This window comes from Grus americana, chromosome 3, assembly GCF_028858705.1.
Source record: "Grus americana isolate bGruAme1 chromosome 3, bGruAme1.mat, whole genome shotgun sequence".
Lineage (NCBI taxonomy): Eukaryota > Metazoa > Chordata > Aves > Gruiformes > Gruidae > Grus > Grus americana.
In genome coordinates, this window is record NC_072854.1 from 79,611,385 (window position 1) to 79,630,179 (window position 18,795).

The 18,795-nt window shown below is 42.7% G+C and overlaps 2 protein-coding genes across 4 annotated transcripts in view; one reads left to right on the forward strand and one right to left on the reverse strand.

Annotated features, from left to right (window-relative positions):
- The window catches only part of WDR27 (WD repeat domain 27), a 127,127-nt gene extending 115,665 nt beyond the window's left edge, over positions 1-11,462 (reverse strand). Inside the window, exons 1-8 of the mRNA XM_054819477.1 lie at positions 10,543-11,462; positions 9,519-9,660; positions 6,924-7,048; positions 6,311-6,424; positions 4,205-4,256; positions 3,055-3,125; positions 2,066-2,180; positions 662-794 (exon numbers count right to left, since the gene is read on the reverse strand). Of these exons, the coding sequence (XP_054675452.1) occupies positions 662-794; positions 2,066-2,180; positions 3,055-3,125; positions 4,205-4,256; positions 6,311-6,424; positions 6,924-7,048; positions 9,519-9,660; positions 10,543-10,725 (935 nt within the window). The 5' untranslated portion in view covers positions 10,726-11,462. The remainder of the gene's footprint in view (positions 1-661; positions 795-2,065; positions 2,181-3,054; positions 3,126-4,204; positions 4,257-6,310; positions 6,425-6,923; positions 7,049-9,518; positions 9,661-10,542) is intronic.
- Positions 11,463-14,877: 3,415 nt separating this feature from the next.
- Positions 14,878-18,758, forward strand: C3H6orf120 (chromosome 3 C6orf120 homolog). 3 transcript variants are annotated; one of them, XM_054819491.1, is made up of 3 exons: positions 15,252-15,527; positions 16,416-16,553; positions 16,973-18,758. In XM_054819491.1, the coding sequence occupies exon 3, from the start codon at positions 17,018-17,020 to the stop codon at positions 17,573-17,575; it is 558 nt and encodes a 185-aa protein (XP_054675466.1). In that variant the 5' UTR covers positions 15,252-15,527; positions 16,416-16,553; positions 16,973-17,017; the 3' UTR covers positions 17,576-18,758. The 3 variants fall into 3 exon arrangements, with proteins under 3 accessions (XP_054675463.1, XP_054675466.1, XP_054675465.1); XM_054819488.1 differs by lacking the exons at positions 15,252-15,527; positions 16,416-16,553 and adding an exon at positions 14,878-15,244; XM_054819490.1 differs by lacking the exon at positions 16,416-16,553.
- Positions 18,759-18,795: the final 37 nt, after the last annotated feature.

Below are 18,795 nucleotides of genomic sequence, written 5' to 3' on the forward strand. Positions count from 1 at the left end.
ATTCTAAATAACAACAAAAACAAGTTGTTCTATGAGACAGTTCTTGTGGCAGTACCCTGAACAGATCACCAGGTGCCTGATAACATGATTAAAGTTCTTTTCAGGAAAGAAATGCAATATAAAGATTAATTTAGGTATCTCTCCTCTACCTGGCCAACCAATACCATGGGAAGGACTAAACATACCATGCTTTGAAATGTCTGTCTTTCTGACAGAAGGTTGGCTAGAACAAGTTATGTAGTTCAAAAGTTATTTAAATTTGGAAGGCAAACTGTCACAGGCACAGTAACTGCATCAGACTTATTTCCTAAAAATAAATTTGGCTTTTTAATTCTAATTGGCTTCTTAATTATTTTTTTAAATGATCTTCCCTGATCAAATGGTATCAATAGATGCTAAAATGGATATTCCCAATGCCATTTTTATAAAATTATCTTTCGGACTAGAAACCAGTTTTAACTTTTTATCAGTTTGTGTATATTATCTGCCTTAGAGTAGGCCACCAAAACTTGCAGATCATTAAATACATTCTTTGATTTTCCTATTGTATTTTTAAATTTTTTTTTTAAATAGTAAGTTACAGTGAAAATAATCCAAGAACCAATGGAACTCCTAGGAACAGATTCCAGCGAAACACTTGGTGGAATTTTAAAGGACTTACATGTTTTCTTCATTATGGAAACATACTAAAAAGTCACAGTGTTCAATTAAAAGGATAGGCAATGATGTTTCTACTGATCCTTCTGGTCTCATGTTGTTTGCTTTGCAAAGCTTGGAAGTATTTTGCCCTTCACCTAAGAAAGACAATCAACAATACTAGTTATCAAAACACAATGAAATAAGGGAAACACATAGAATTTAAGAGAGAATTGGAAACAGTAAAGTAGCATGAACTAAGACCACACTCAAGAAGTTTCTGTTTCAAAAGATGGATATATCTCAAGAGCCAGACATCTTGAAATATCTTTCCTCATTATTATGTGATTTTTAGTAGTGTCTTCTTTCAAATACCTGGAGATAAAATCCAAAGAACCTACTTAAGGACTGAAGAGGAGTTGGCAGAATTTAGGTGTGTTCATCTCAAAAAAGTGACTCTGAAAACCACATTCCAACAACCCTTAAATACGCTGGGTACCTTTCCACTTAGCCTGCAAATTCCTTTGACACTAAAGTTACAACATAATCCAAAAACAAGATGGAAAGCCACCTCAGTTTCATCCTCCCAAAGAGTCTCCAATCCATTATGCACGTGCAGTTCACACCTAGGAACTACTAGCACCGAATCCAGCATTAGGCACAGACGCTACATAACTCTCTTTCAAACATCCAAAGATGAAAGTGACATCCATATATTTTAAATAATAACAAGAAATGTAGCAGTCTCTCTCATTAGGTTAGGACCTTAGGATTATTGAAGCCAGACTACTAGGCAGCTAAGAATACAACAGTCTCTGGAGGCAGAAAAAGAGCAAGCAAGGGAAAACAGATCTCCCTTTCCCTAAAGAAAGCTCCCTCTTGCTTGCCTTTTGGAGGACCTCAACTCACTTCAGCTAGTGTGCAGGTAGTCTGAGTGCCTCATTTAGGAACATGGAATCACCTTGCTGAGGTTACCAGTGCAGTCTTTAAACACTTATAAATACTCTGTTATACCACTAGAAATACCACAGACAGAGAAATATCATATCATGGATGCACTGGTATGGATTGAAAAAAAAAAAAGAAATTCCTAGAAGCTTCAAAGGTAACTGAGAAATGGTACTCCACTTAGACAATGGATGAATTTTTAGTTGATGAATTCAATAAAAAACAAATACTTAATACACTGTGCAATGTTTTATAAACAGATGCATTGGCCAAGATTTTATTACAGACATACATGCATAATTCTTTCCAGATATGCCAATACCCAACTTCATATCATCTGCAGTAAGAATTCCATGCCACAGTCTGAGACTCATAACTCTACCACTTATAATAAATTCTCATGGTATAAAAAGCACACACTCAGTAGCCAATAACATATATTGAATATACCATAAACAGCATTCTAGAAGTACTGTGCTACCTATTTCTTTTCCAGATTTCCACACTTTATTACAGAATTTCTCTTGCTCTTTCTTTAAGTTGATATGTGCTACACAACGGTAATTATGATCACTGATTAAACTGAAGATCCACAGCTGCAAGAAAAAGAAAAAGCAATTGCAATAATCTAAACATAAAGCTTATATGAATACAAACTAAAGGTCCAATATTTAAAACTGTTGATGCAACTAATGAATTTTTGTAGCTGCAATCTCACCTTGCATCAGAAATTCAATTATATGCATTTCTAAGCTTATCAAAGGATATATGCAATATTAGCAAAATCAGCCATTATCAATTTGAACTGCATATGTAATTCCCATGTTTTTGAAAAAAACAGACTATTTCCCACAATTAAAAATCACAGGTAATCTGCATGTATTTGCTCACTGAGTCATCTATATAAATTTCATTTATACCTTTCTCTTTTTGGGCACCACTATAGTTAAATCTTTTATTTTCTTCACAATTCACTGAATGGTAACACTGAAGGAAAACAGTTGAAAAATCTCATGCAAATATATTCTTAACATTAAATTAAAGAGGAGGTGAAATGCATATTCACATTTATTGCATTTTGATTAGAATTCCAATATGCTGAAATCATAGTCCCTTCCATTTATTGTGATGTGTTTCATTCTTTGACCAAAATAGGAGAATACTATTTTTCACTTCTTTCCTTTTAAAACAGATATATTTATAGCCTCTCAGTGTACTCTTCTTATATAATCACTGACTATGCTCTTAAAAACTTTCCTGGTTTTCAGGAAAAAGTTTCCATTTTGTAATAGACCATATAGTAATATACCATATATGGGTTATTCTCAAAGCGCTGAATTATGCTTACTAAAATAGTAGTTGTAACAGTTCGAAAAATGTATGCAGAATGTGAAGCTTTTTTATAGACAGATACATTAATAATAGTTGACTGTTTTGACATACAGACTAAGTTTAATGGGTAATTCTTACCTGTCCCTCAGCACATCCAGTGATAATCTGTTTATTTTCTTCATCAATTAGCAGACTTAGCAAAGGAAATGCTGCTCAAAAAAAGATAAAATTATTTCCAGAGTAGACAGAAATCAGATATTTAATTAAAATACATGATTCAAAATTGAATTCTCCTATTCATAAAGATGGGTGAAAAAAAAACCTTACTGCAATTCTTACAGTTGCACAATGCCTTATGTGCGTTAGCCTTTGTGTTGCCAAGGTATGTGGCCTGCCTTTCACCCCAGCTGCCATGGCAGTGTTTTTTTTGCAGCCGTTCACCTACACTGCCGTGGCAGTGGTTTTCTGCGCCCTTTCACCCAAGCTGCTATGGCACGGTTTTCAGAGCCCCTGTGGCAGTAGTTTTTCCTTGTTCCCATGCTGTTATTCTCATGGCCTTGCACCTGCAAACCCCGATACTGTGGTTAAGGCAGGTTTTCAAGGGAAGCAATTGTCACAAGCAACCAGGGGGGAATCACCCCTTCTTCCTCTCCTTTTCTGCTATGTGAGTTTCGCTTTTAGTTTACGTGAGATCACTCAATAATATGCATGCACAAAGCTTCACAACCAATCTCCATGCAGCTCGTCCTCCCAAAGTGTGCTCCAATCATCACTAACAGCACCACAAGCAGGAACAGCCAACAGGGAGTTCGAGCAGGTCCTGTTGAAAACCATGTGGCTCCTGAGGGAAAAGTGCTATTGGAGGAGATGACAATATATGTCATCAACTGCAGACACTGCTAATAAATCTACATATGGTATAGTGTTTTATTGCATGTCACATACAAAACATGAAAGAAAACAAGCACATAGTACTCAGACAGTGGAACTGTACCTACAAAACAAGAGACCTCCATTTGCATATCTCAGTAAATGGCAACAGTTACATGCACACTCCATACAGAAAGAGCTGTTTGTGAAAGTATACTAAAACTATCTACCCAGAAGCACACTTTAAAGGAAAATATATTTACTACTGGCTTTAAAGGATAATACATTTACTACTACTTCTTGTCTACTAGAATTATTTTCACTAAATCAACCAAACACTTGCATAATAATTTTATATTATTGTTTAGAGAGATATTTTTTTCCCTAGGAAAAAGTATATATAAAAAAGAAAACTTACCTGTTAATACTGCTGACTGATATATTAACTGGCCAGTAGAATAGTCCCACACCTTTAGAAAAAAACAAAAAAATGTAAACATAGGCACCTACCTAGATCGTTAAGGAAAACACAAACTTCAACGGCCATCATGTGGTGAAAAGAGAGAAATGCAGCCATTGAAACATGCGATATAGTAAGGATTTTTTTCAGCATTTTTTTTCTAACTACGTAGGGCTTGGTTTAATTGATCAGTATCCACAGTGAAAAAGGTGACACTCACCTGGTATGGATACAGAAAGTAATTAGAAGTACTTATTATTATCTTTGCTTAGGTTGAGCCCTTTGTGACTTAAGCTAAATTAATGAAAAGACATACTTGAACTGGTTCTAGATTTCACAGAGGGAGCTTGCAAAATTTCAGAATTTTCATATTGGGCTCTGGGATCAAAGGTCATTATTAATAATAATGATACTTATTATGATCTATAGACCCACATATAAGTCAACTTTCATTATTAACATAACTGTTAATTCATCTAAGTGATGAATTCTATGTTTAATAGTTTATTAAGAAAGCTAATTAAGACCAATTTTTTCCTCTCATGTTGTTACTTCTATGAGCCTTCCTCTCCACAAATACTTCCACTACATTTATCATGGCTGTCACAGCTGGGATTGAAAAAAATTGCAGTCAGACAGTCCCTGCTTTCAGAACATGGCTGTGAGCCTTTGTTTAGCTCCCAAGCTTTTCTCTTTGCTCATGTTTCATTTCTCTCTGAATGTAAACATCATTCTTCCGAAAAGCTGTTTCCTAAATCTTGTTTCACAAATATATCTGAAGAGATTCTCATCTGTTTCACTTCTTTAGCCAAGCAAAAGGGCTAGGGGAGAATAAGGTTTTAGACACTGCAAGTCCTGCAAGCACAGGAGCCAACTATCAGAGGCTCCAGCATGGCTGCCCTCAGAGAATTACCCCTGATCTGCAGAATCAGGCAGAGAAAATAAAAGTTAAAGACTTACTAAATTATTTGAGAGACTTGCAAAACATTTTCATTTGATTGCCATTTTAGTCCCAACATTTATCAAAGGTAAAAAAAGGAAAACAAAACTTATTCAGTAGGATTTTGTATAATTTATCAATTCTTCATTAAATTAATATGAAAAGCATATAGATCTTTTCCTTCAGTCATTTTTACCTTGATTTAATTTCTTAGATCAACATAAACTAAATAAGAAAAAATCAATCATAAAGTCAGAATTATTAATATTTCCTAAAATTCCAACTCAATTTTGTCTTTTGGGTTTGTTTTTTTTGTTTGTTTGTTTTATTCCAAGACCAGGACAAAAATCAAAATAACATTTTCTCCAGAACAGAGTGTTACATATAAATTAAATTTAGGAAAACAAAACAAACAAAAAAACCCTCAAACAATCTTTGATATAGCAAACTTTAATTTTGTTTTAGCTTGTAGAACCAAATGTTGGGCTACGTTTAGAATCATACAGAGGACAACCGGTAGTAGACTAAACTGTATCTAATCAAGGTAACCACTCCAGTATCTCTTGGAAAATACACCTGGGTTCATTCAGGGTTCTTGTTTCCCCTTACTATCTAAGTTGTCTTCAATTGTCAACATGTACAGCAGCAGCAATCCATGCTGTCATTATACAAAATGTTGCCTGGCAAAAAATCCTACCAGTAAGCAATAGCCCAGCCATTACATGCAATAACCCAAACCAATATTCCCAAAAGGGAAAATTTGAATCAATGTCAGCTGACTCAAAGTGAAATGCTTTCATTCAATTCAGCATACCAGAAACATTTCAGTTACAGTACAATTGATCAAAGTATTTTATTTCCATTTGCCAGATTATAATAATCACCATAGTTAACACTTCACTATAGAAAGGTTTGAGTATACAAAACCTGCATTGTTCTTTTAAAAAAGTGCAAGTAATTTTTGCAATAACTTCCCAAACATCTCTAAGAACAATGTCCTGATCTCTAGAAAGTCTAAGATGTTTTTTGCTTAATCTTCAGAAAATATTTAAAGGGGGAAAAAGACTACTTCATATATTCACTATATTATATTTTTACAAAGTGCAGCTCTACAATTTCCTTGCCTTAAAGGTTCTGTCTTCTGACACTGATATAAGCATACTTTTCTCCCATGTACAAAACTCAGCAGCAGTCACTGGAGCCAGGTGGCCATCCAATTCAGCTAATATAGCTTCATTCTGTGATTAGTCAAGTCAAAATTAAACCAGATTAGATTTCAAACTAAAAATGACAATTAGTTTAAAAATAATAAAAATTAATAACTGTTGCTACAAATTTTCAGATTTTGATTCAAAATATTAATTGAATATTTTTTTCTCATTGAACCTGCAGCCCTGTATCCTGCTGGCAAAACCACTACACATTACATCTCCTTCTTCAGAATGAATGATATAGGAGTAATTTTTCAGATATCCTCAGAATGTTTTCTTCTTCTAAGTTATTGAGATATTGTTTCATTTCAACTTTTTTAATCTAGTCTTCTATCTGGTATATGATGCATTATCAAGCATTAGTTCATACTCATTTTCTCAACCATTAGTTCATACTCATTTTCATCTATATGAGAAAAATGAATGCTTTTGCTTAATTATACTGACATTTCCGTATCATGATTTTATTTGAAAGTGAGTAAGTTAAAGAAATATCAACACATGGCTACAAAGAATGGCGTCTCACCTTTGCACTTAACATGTAGATCTTATTTCCAGCACATACTGCCACTTGTTGATCATCTGGACTAAATCTTACATGAAGCACGATTCCCAAAAGAGTTCCTATCACAATTCCTTGAGGTGTTAGCCCTGCAGCAATTTTATTGTTAATGAGAGTCAATGAAATATAAAACTCTGGTGCAGTGAGATTCTTAGAAACTTTGCATAGCAGTTATCTAATCACAGAGCTATCCCAGTTTCTGTCAGGAAGATGTACAGAACAACTCATAGTTTAATTATACCAGGCTACTGGAAAGCAAAGCACAGAACTATGCAGCAGCAGGACTCCTCCATCTGCCTTGCTGCCTAGACACGATCCGGTACTCTTTGAGATACTAATAATAAGTGTGCCCATCAAATCATGCTTCCATCGAAGACTGTCAGGGACAGGATTTTTGGAGTAGGGTGATGTGCCCAAGGAACCCAGTAGTGCCAGGTTTATTTTGGAGGTAAGAATTCCTGACTGAAGCCCAGAAAAACAGAGGGCTGAAAAATACTTCTTCCAGGAGAATATCCAAACTGCTCAGCCATGAAGCAAGGGGGACTTTCATTCTCTTGGCTTTAATTCTTCTGTGGAAAAAGGCTGAAAGAGGTGTACACCACTAAATATCATTACAGAGTCGGACGATAAGACTAGCTTTGAGAACAGGCCCATGTTTCATCCCTTTCTTCACAATTTCATTCTGGTCATCTCACTGGCTCAAGCAGGCTGGTTTCTGCAGATCCCTATTTTATGATGCTACTTTTAACGATGTGAGGAGGTTTTGGACATGTCATTGAATTTTAAGATTTCACAGACAACAAATTAACTAGGATACAGGCACAATGACTATAGGTGTCCTTTTCTAGATTTCATCCTAGATGCTGTGGAGTGTTTCTACAATTGATTAACATGTCAAAATCTACCAGGATGGAGAGATGGATCGCGCAAAGAACTCCTTGATACAGTTGATACAGTTGAACCTTGATACAGTTGATAAGAATATGGTCAGAGAAAACATGCCAAGACTGTGCAGAGCACACTTTGGGGAGAGAAAGCATCTGCTAAAGACCCTGCAGATAGAGAGAAAAAGAGAAAGAAAAAAATCCAGCAGCATAAAATCTGGCTATCAAATGTGTTTGTATTAAAACAACACATACTCTTTATCTGTCTGCTACTAACTGTCTATCCCTAACTTCTGTTTTTGTTTCCTCCAAGTTCACAGTCCCATTTTATGCCCACTCCCTGAAGCATTCTTTGATTCTCTATGTCACTCTTACATGGATTAAAATGTAATAATTACACTTGAAGCACTTAAATTGTTCACTTTTCTTTACAACAATAATTTTCATAATATGTAGATTTGCAAATTCAGCATGGAGTAGAATACAAGAGACAACTCCCACATATTAAATCATAGGCAAATCTCTAACTACAGGCAACAAAAGGAAAACTTTTAATAGTGTTAGGCAATGCCATGTGACTCTCAATACTGACACCAAAGCGGGACTGTAATATCTCTCTTTTACCATGCCATAACAATATATTTTGGACAGTGTCATTTGGACTCCAGTGAGTCATGACTCTGGGGGTCTTTCTTTCTTTCTCTTTTGTTACTCCTCTACTTTCTGATTGATTTAGGCTTGAAGAGGAGTTAGCACTGCTCCCTAGAATCTAAATCCATTGGTTGAGGCTCCAACCCAAGAGGGTGGTCAGGATACGAGAACTTCTGCTCTTTGTATTTCTATGTGTCATCATAACTTTCCTTCACTCATGGACTTTCCTCCCAAATCAGATACTTACATTGCTCCTCCACACACATGACAACAGTGTTCCAGACAGACACGGAAGGAGAGGCAGGACCAGACAAAGCAGGATATAAAACACTAGTTCTACAGATATTCCAGAAAAGGTAGCACGTAGTTATTTAGGGATTGCATGTTTAGTTATGCGGTGCTGCCATGATTCAAAATTTTCCTGTCCGTTTTATTCCACAGCGGTAGAACTTAACTGCCTTTGCAGTGCTTCTCTGCGTTTCCCTTGCGGTTGCGAGCGCTCGGCTATTCCCGCACAGCACCTTGGCCAGCTCCCGCGGCCGCCCCGGCGGGGCCGCCGCCGCCGCCACTCGCCCGCCGCTGGCACCCTCGGCCCAGCACGGCACCCGCCGCGGGGCCCGCACCCGCCTGGGCGTGCGGTCCGGTGGGCGCTCGGGAGCGCGGCGGTGCTTAACGTGCGGTCTTCTGAGAAGGTATGATGACCAGACTGACTGGGCTACTGGCCTGATTCAGCTTGGCATTGCCGAAGAGCAACAGAGAAATAAAGCACTATTTATGACAGTTAGGGCTGCTGAATCTGAGTGGCTAATGCATGCTACTCGGATATAACAATCTTTTTATCGAAGTAGCAGTGGAAGAAAAGGGGGTGCTGGGGGGTTGTCTTCTAAGGTGGCCATTGTTCAGACACTGGGTGGGCATTGGGCTGCTTGTAGGAGGTGGTGAGTGATTGCCTTTGCATCACTTCTTTTTATATATATGTAAATAATATGTATATATTATACAAATAATACAAATAATACTCTACCTTCTTGCATCTTCTGTATGCATTCATCAAGATTCCATACTATCACACATTCATGAGAAGCAGAGCAGACCAGAAGTGGATTGGTTTTACTTCCAAATGACAGTGCAGAAATTGAGTAATGATGTCCTGACAAACATAATGGCTGACAAATATAGATAAAGAGGGGTTAAATGAGTCACTTCAAACTAAGTTTATAAACAATACAAAATTACAAGTGGATAATGTACATGCAATTAACAAAACAATAACTATTTTTTCTTTATTGTTTCAAAATCACATAACTACAGTGTAGCTGTACTGGGTTTCGCTGGGATGGCGTTAACTTTCTTCATAACAGCTTGCATGGTGCAGTGCTTTGGATTTTGTGACAAAAACAGTGTTGATAACACACCAATGTTTTGGCTGTTGCCAAACGCTGCTTGCACAGCATCAAGGTTTTCTCTCTTTCCTACTCTGTCCTGCCACCTCCCTCCCCTGCAGCAAATAGGTTGGGTGTGCCCAAGAGACTGGGAGGGGACACAGCCAGAACAGCTGACCCGAACAGGCAAAGGGATATTCCCTACTATATGATCTGCTCAGCACTAAAAGGGGGGTATTGGATGAAGAAGGTATTGGGGGGTTGAGGGGATTGTCTTCTAAGGTTGCCGTTGCTCAGAGCCTGTATGGGGATTGGTCTGCTTGTAGGAGGTGGTGAGTGATTGCCTTTGCATCACTTCTTTTCTCCTCGGTCCTTCATTCATTAAACTATATATCTCGACCTGTGATTTCTCCTCACTGTTGCTCATTTGATTCTCTCCCCCACCCTGCTGGGAAGGAGACTGGGAGGTGGTTTAGCTGTCAGCCAAGGTCAACCCACCACAACAGTTTATATTATTCTCATCACAATAACAAAGCTCATAATAAATGCTAGTATCTTCCCAGCATTAAAGTGAAACATTCCTACACTACCCTCAAATAGTTTATATCTTCCTTTCAAGTCATCTTCTGAAATAGCAGCCTACGAAGAGATATATTCTCTTTTTACCTGAGCAGTCACTGTATTCCAGATGCATAACTCATTTTGATTCACAGGGAAAGCACAGTGATGGTGACTACACGCCAGCTGAACAAGGGACTCTGATAGTTTGGATTTAAACAAGTGTTTTTCGCGGACAACGTCAGGATTGCAGCTTCCTCCAGAAGAACAACGGTCCCCATCACTTTCCATCCTACGGCTGAAAAAAGCCCCGCAGCTGAGCACCACAGGGGGCCGGCTTCGTCTCACCGGCTGCGTCCTTACCGCCTGACAGCGCCGGGATCCCAGGGCCACACAGCCCGCCGCGGGGGCACCCTTATGCGGGGAGGCACAGGGGCCCGCCCGGCTCCGCGCCCCCGGGACGAAACAACGCAGACCCTGCCCTACCCGGCCTCACAGTCCGGCTCCGCCGCCCAAGGGCCGGCCCGTAACCAGGGCAGCGACGCCGCCGACGGGTTGCCGAGAAGGACAATCCTCCAGCGCCGGCCGAGTGCGGCGGGCCCGGGGCGGCCGTCTCCCTCAAGGCCGCGCGCGGCCGCCCTCCCGCCCGCAGCGGCGAGCGTTCCGGGCAACGGCTGAGCGCGAGCCTAACGGCTCCCCCGCGCCCTCTACGGGCGATCGGCAATAGCCGCTTGGGGCTGTTTTCTCTTTCTCCAGAACACGGTGGCATCGCCAAGGGGCGTTCGCTCTCCACAAACGTACCTTGGGCTGCATAGAAAGCAGCGCGGCCAGCAAGTCGAGGGAGGTGATTCTCCCTCTCAACTCTGCTCTCATGAGACCCCACCTGGAGTCCAGCTCTGGGGGCCCCAGTACAAGACAGACATGGATCTGTTGGAGCGAGTCCGGAGGAGGGCCACAAAGCTGATCAGAGGGCTGGAGCACCTCTCCTATGAGGACAGGCTGAGAGAGTTGGGATTGTTCAGCATGGAGAAAAGAAGGCTCCAGGGAGACATTATTGCAGCCTTCCAGTACCTGAAGGGGCCTACAGGAAAGCTGGAGAGGGACTGTTTACAATAGGACAAGGGGTAATTAATGGCCTTAAGCTGAAGAAGGGTAGATTTAGATTAGATATTAGGAAGAAATTCTTCCCTGTGAGGGTGGTGAGGCACTGGAAGAGGTTGCCCAGAGAGGTTGTGGATGCCCCCTCCCTGGCAGTGTTCAAGGCCAGGCTGGATGGGGCTTTGGGCAACCTGGTCTAGTAGAGGGTGTCCCTGCCCATGGCAGGGGGGTTGGAACTAGATCTTTGAAACCTAGTTTAGTGCAGAAAGGTGATTGGCAGGAACTAAGGAATAACAGTAGGAGGCAGAAAGAGGGAGGGGGAGCAGAGGTGCAGATGACCCCTTCCAACCCAAACCATTCTGTGGTTCTATGTTGCAGCAGGACAGCACAGACCAACCCATGAAAGTGGGTGGAGCAGCATCACTGAAAAGAAAAACAAAACTCTTGCTCTCACCAAGTTTGCAGACGACACCAAATTGAGGGGGAGCAGTCACAACAGTGGTGGGCAGGGCTGGCAGTCAGAGGGACTCATCAGGCAGTAGAAAAAAGCTGATGAGAATCTCATGGAGTCCAACAAGAGTAAGTGCAAAGTCCCTCATCTGGCACAGAGTACCCCCATGCAGAGGACAGGCTGAAGGATGTGAAGCAGCTCCACAGTAAAGGATCTGGAGATCCTGCTGGACAGTATGAGCCACCACTGCACCCTTGCATCACAGGCAGCCAACTGCATCTGGGCTGTATTAGTAATAGCAACCAGCAAGACCCAGGAGTGATGGTTCCCCTCTATTCAGCACTTGTAAGGCCACATCAGCAGAACTGTGTCCAGTTTTGGGGTTGTTAGTACAAGAAAGATATTGACGTCCTGGAGCAAGTCCAGCAGAGGGCACCCAAGATGGTCAGGGGCTGCAGAAGGTGATAGGCAGGGAGAGGCTGAGAGACATGTGCCTCTTCAGCCTGGAGAAGATACAGCTGAGACCTTATCATTGCCTGCAACTCCCTAAGTGGAGGATAGAGGGAAGAAGGAGATAGACTATTCTCAGAGGTGCACAGTGATAAGACACACTGGAACCTGGGAAAACCCAGTTGGGATTTTATTTAAAAAAAAAAAAAATGAGGGTGGTTGAATACTACAACAAGTTTCTGAAGAGAGGTTGTGGATGTCTATCCTTGGAGTTGTCCAAGAGTTAACTGGACATTGCCCTGAGCAACCTGATTTAATTAGACCTGTTTTGAACAGGAAGTTGGACAGGAGGATTCTGGAGGTCCCTTTCAACCAGAGTTATGATTCTATGATCAAGTTTTTGATCTGCACCAATTTAAACCACTTCGATGAGCATCAATCTGTGGACTCAATATCCACCTCAACTGCATTTCAAACAGATACTTTCTACAGGAATGTCTTTCTTGTGCCTGTAATTAATGCTACAACCTTTTTTCCCTGTATGAGCATCTAATAATATATATTATAGATGACAATACAATGTCCTTGTGTTAGTTTTGCCTAGAGAAAGTACCAGTCAAATTCTCTTTCACGTGTCCTTGTGAATTTGGATAAAGCCACTCTATTGAGCACCAGCTGCAGAGAGGCAACTCAATGCACTGCGTGTGACAGTATTTATTATCTGAACTGTGACTCATGGCTGAGAACACTAGAGAAAAATTTTATTGTAATACGTTGATGACAATTTTCATGAGTGATAGTCATGAATGTGTTATGACAGTTTAGAAATCAGTAAAGAAAGACAAATGCTGATACAGAAAAAAGGTGGTGTTCAGACAGGCAAACAACCCCTAGGAGTAAAGAACTTGTTCTGAAACATGTGTCTGTCTGTAACTGTTTCTAGGCAGTTTAGTACGTTTTTTCCCAGTTCTTTTCACTGTAGTTTATTTTCATCATGCAATGTTTGTAGCTACAATACTTTCAATAACATACTGTCCATAACAACTAGAGAATTAGTAGAAATCCAAGGAAGTATCAGAGATCTTGGACTGATCAAACAGGAGTTAGAACACCAACTCCCTTCCTGCAGCTGGGCCCTGAGCCAGTAAAGTCAACCTGATGGAGACCAGTTCAGACAGGTGTGGACCACCACTGCTTTCTGCCCTTTCCAATGGGTGTTACTGAGATGCCACTCATCCACATGTAAGTGTGCAGAGAGGCATTTATACCACACCCCCACGAAACACACATCCTGGCAACGTCCTGTTTCTATGCAATACTATGCTAAAAGACCACATAAACTGTTTGTGTTAAAAGGAAACTTATCCTCCAGTAAGTGTACTACATCAAATTTCAGCGTAGATAAAATTAAATTCATTGTGAAAAATGCTTAGTGTGTGGTAGAAAAACCTACATATTCAGTCACTCAATGTCTCACCATCCTCCTCAAACGTGTCACCCTTAGCTCTGAATTTACAACTAAGCAAATCTTACTTTACCGGACTTACAAGCGTCTGGTGCTCTGAAGCCATGCTCCCCCCGCACCCCCAAACACATCCCCTCAGACAACAGAGCAAAGCTTTCCCCTTCCCCGCCCACAGTTCAGGTAGCTCCTGAAGGCCAGGGTGACCACTGCCCTGACAGGACAGGGGAACTAGCCCAGGCCTGGCCTGCTCCAGGGCAAAGCTCCCACCCAGCCACCCCGGCAGACCCCAGCCTGCAACAAACACTCTGACCCTCACAAGCAGCCAGCAGGATCCGCCACAGGCCGATGCCCTTCCCGTGGGGACCCCCCCAACGCAGGCGTGGCCTGAAGGAGGAGCATGAGCGCCCCCACTCCCAACTGCTCGCACGGGAGCCGGGAGCACGGCCACCGCAAGCAGTAGCCTTTGGGCCCTCCCGGCACACCCGGACCGAGCAGAGGCGCCTGCTGACGCAGTGCGATGTCTCCCCGCTTTTGGCCATTAATAATATACCACACACACCCCCGAACTCCGCCACAGACCCCGGGCCGGGGGGTGGAGCACAGCCGCAGCCATCCGCCTGTCCTCCAGGGCGCGTCCCCTTCCTACAGCACAGCAAACGCTGCCACCGCGGCGGGCGGGGCGGGAAGCCCGGCCCCCCCGGGCCCAGGACTCCCCAGCGACGCCCCTAGGCGGGGTAAGCGCAGGCCCGAGGCCCGAGGCCCTGCCAGGATCCCCTGCGGGCATCCCCGGCGGGGCAGCGTGACCCAGCCACCACCGTGCTGGTGAGAGGCGGTGTGTGTGAGGGGGGTGTTCCCTGTTGCCATGACGACGGCTCCGGCCCCCCTCTCCCTCCGCCGCTCGCTCTCGCGATAGCAGGGGGGCGCGGCCAGAGGCCCGCGCCCCGCCCCGCCCCGGGGAGGGGCACGGTCAGGGGCGGGGCGGAGGGAGAGCTCGGCGGCAACGGCGGCGAGCGCTCGGAGGCCTCCTCCCCCTCCAGCTGCCCCTCGCCGCTGCTGGCAGCCGCCCGGCGTCAGCTGCTGGGCCGGGATCGGCGGGGTGTGCAGGAGGAGTGGAGCGGCGTCCTGCCCTGCCCTGCCTGCCGGCTCCTCAGGAGCGGTCTCCGCGCCCGCCCGCCTCCCTTCGGTCGCCGCGCTGCCCCGGGGCCCGCCCGGGCCCGCCTCAGCCCGCCCTGGGGAGGGGCTTGCCCGCGGCACTCCAGCCGCGCTGCGCTGCCGCACGTCCGCGAAACTTGCTGCTCTGCCTCGCCTTGGCCTCGCCGTTGCCGGAGCCCCGTGGCAGGACGGAGGTGAGCCGTGCCCCGGCCCGCAGTTGGCGGGGTGACACCGGAACTGCAGCCGTGCCCGTCGGGGCCGCCCGGCGCGCCGCCTGCTGTGCCGCCGGCGGGGCCTGGGGCCGGTGGGAGCGGGCGGCAGAGTCGCTCCGTTGCCTCCGGCGGCCGTCCCGCCCGCGGGGAAGGCGGGGAGTTGGCGGGGGCGGGCAGAGGCCGTCGTGGCTCTGTCCAAGGTCTCTGAAATCGCCTCTCCTTCCAAGTGCCGTTCCAGCGCCAGAACGCTTTCGTTCGTCCCTAGGTAACTTAATTATTTTCTGCTCAGATGTGGAGTTTTTCCTGTTCCTCCGCTCGGGTATTTCATCACCGTTTCGATTTAAAAGTGGCAGAGAGTCAGCTCCCTGACACAGGGAGACAAAAGGCAGAAGACTAATTTTTTCTGTCGCTGTCGAGGGGGTTTTTGTAAGTCTGGCAGGTTCTGCGAATGCTGTGCTTCCTTCTTTTATGCTGTCTTTGCAGAATTGCGGCCTCGCAGTATAGAGGCCTCTGGGGCAGAAAACTTGGAACTACAGACATATTTGTACGTTTTTCCCCTAGGTCTGTTTAACTGTAAAACTTACGGTTTAAGTGACACCTCAGTGACAGTAATGCAGTTTGTTTTGATGCTAGCAGGGTACAAAACAACTTACTGGTAGCTTTCATGTTTAAGATAATCGTAGTGTCCTTATGGAAGGGACAAGCGGATGAGAATCTTCCTCTTAAACATGAAAGTGTGTATACTTCTGGCTCCTGTACTTGACCATGATTTGCATGTCAAATTCAGTCAGCTGTATGCTTTGGAAGCCTTTGGCAAGGTTCAGAGCTTGCTGCTTTGTACCTACACATGCTTGGTACAACTGTGCAAAGGACTGGAGCGCTGCAGGCATGCTCAGGCTGCTTGACTGGGAGCATGCAACAAGGAAGGAAAGGGTACAAGGGCCTTAATCTTGCAGCAGTCCTTTCCATCTCCCCCTTGCTCCTGCATCTTCAGCCTTCTGTTTTGTAAGCAAGCGTTGTAAAGAGCTGAGCATTTGTATGGTAAGAAAATCTTTGGGAAAGTAAATGCATTTTTTTCCGTGAAAATATGCCAAGTTTAGTCCTAGAAACAATCCACACAGCAGAATCATAAATTAATGTATTATCTCACTAGGTAACTTGTTTTTAACTCCATTCCCAATGCAAGTCAGAATGCAGACTGCTTCATGCATACATCCAGATTTGTACCTTTACTGTCTTCTGAAGTTAAGATGAGAGGATGGGAGAACAAATAGGATGCCTTCAATACCTGGTACAAAGTTAAGCTTCTTCAAGCATGCAAAAGCATTCTTTTTAACTTTTTTAAAACTGAAGCTAAAATCATTATTGGGTTTCATCTCTTCTGGGTATCTGTCAAATTTGGCATATATGCAAGTAGAATGAAACTGAAGTCTCTGTGTCAGTTCTGGATGAAAGAGTACCTGCTTGATTAAGTTCTGTGTAACTTCTTTGAGAAATTCAAGCCATTTTAATCCTAAAGAGCTCTGGATCTTAGCAACAGGTTTTACTATCATTAAAAAAGAAGAAAAGTTAATGAACATACTTAATTGAAGTTACTTAATTTTGTATGGACTAGAGGGGATTTCTAAAAATCATCAAATTAAAAAAAAAAAATCAGTTCCTTCCAGGAATAGAACATGCTAAAATCTGACTTATGTTTTGTATTCACAGGGTAGCACACCGGACACAGGAAGAGTCTGAATATAACTTAAGACCATGGCAGCACGCTGGAGAAGAATCCTGGTAATATTTGTGGCAGCTCAAGTCCTATTTGTGGTAAATGCCTTTGAGGAAGAGGATGTACCTGAAGAATGGATTCTTCTTCATGTTGTTCAAGGTCAGATTGGAGCAGGAAACTACAGCTATTTGAGACTAAACCACGAGGGAAAGATCGTACTTCAGATGCGGAGTTTAAAAGGTGATGCAGACTTGTACGTATCTGACATGACTCTTCACCCCAGCTTTGACGAATACGAGTTACAGTCCGTAACTTGCGGCCAAGATGTTGTCCATGTACCCGCGCACTTCCGCCGACCGGTGGGAATAGGGATTTATGGTCATCCCTCTCACCTGGAGAGCGAGTTTGAAATGAAAGTGTACTATGATCGAACCGTTGTACAGTATCCGTTTGGCGAGGCTTCTTACAACCCCGAGGAGATGGAGGCGAACCAGAAATACTCACAGTCTACAGAAGACGAATCTCAGGATGAGGAGTCTGTTTTCTGGACTATACTGATTGGAATCTTGAAATTAATACTTGAAATTCTTTTTTAAATTGATACACACTGGACTAAGTCACACTTCAGCCTGTGAAATTGAACGTGAATGACTTGCTGGAATATTTAATACTCCTTGTTCTGTTTCCTGAAGAGGTATTCAGGTTACTTTTCCTAAACCAGAAAGGGAGTGGGGGAAAAAGCCATATTTAATTTTATATTGTAAATCCTCCCCTATATGTAAAATGAGCAGCGAGCACAGTATTTACAGTGTTCTTCAGAGATCAGGGCTTAAAAATGAATGGACAGTTGGGATCTTGTTGAATTCACTTTAAACAGGTGCTTAGGAAAATCAACTCGAATTCAGTATTTTCTATCACTTTTTTTTTATATAAAGAAAAGTAAAATAAACTGCTGCACTTCAGTACCCCCCTCTCAATTTAGAGCATATTTTAAAATAAAATCTACTCCTTTTCTGAGCAAGTATCTCCAGTAAAACTAATTATCAATGGCTTTTGAGTGTATTCAAGTTGAGGAGCCTGGGGCAAAGGAAGGAAAACCCAATCAGTCACCTGAGGGGATGGATGATCTCTATTTTGACTGCTTGTGCTCTACATTGTCAACCATCTGTCAAGCAGAGGTCTGTCCAGTCACTCACCACCTCTACAGACCCATGACCTGAATCGAGTACGCGTTACTTCTTCACTATTACTGCAGGCAACATAAAGCCTTCAGCTGTTGTTACTTGTCAGTACGACATTTTCATTCCTCTTTAAAAGCAAGGCAGCATATCGTTATCTTGAACTTGAGAGGTGTTTTCTTACACCTCCCTTTCTAGCTTTTTGTGATTGATTTTTATTTTTTTTAGTACATCTTTATGAATAAGTCATTAGCTTGCAAAGAAAATTTCTGCTGAAAGAAATTTGCAGTACATGGTAAGAAGGTCAGGTCATGCCCACTCTTCCTTGAAAGTTAGTTTTTTTCCAGGAGTATTTTTTGCTTTGGTTGAGTCTTTGAAAATAACCAGTTGCTATGCAAATAGTGTATATTTAAATTGCTCTGTAATTTTCTTTTCACAGAGCTTACTGATGAGTGCACTGAAATAAACAAGTACGTTACTATAATTTTATACAAATGGTGCACGTACAATTTAAATTTCATTACTGAGAGCCTTTTAAGTGGGAATTTGGCTTATCTATCTCTATCTAGACATCTGACAGGACATGATTAGTCACTTGTATCACCAAAAAAATCATTATATAGCCAAAATTAAAAGTT

What these genes read in the sequence shown, in the direction of transcription:
- C3H6orf120 (XM_054819488.1), top strand. Translation starts at nt 17,018, where the DNA reads ATGGCAGCACGCTGGAGAAGAATCCTGGTAATATTTGTGGCAGCTCAA.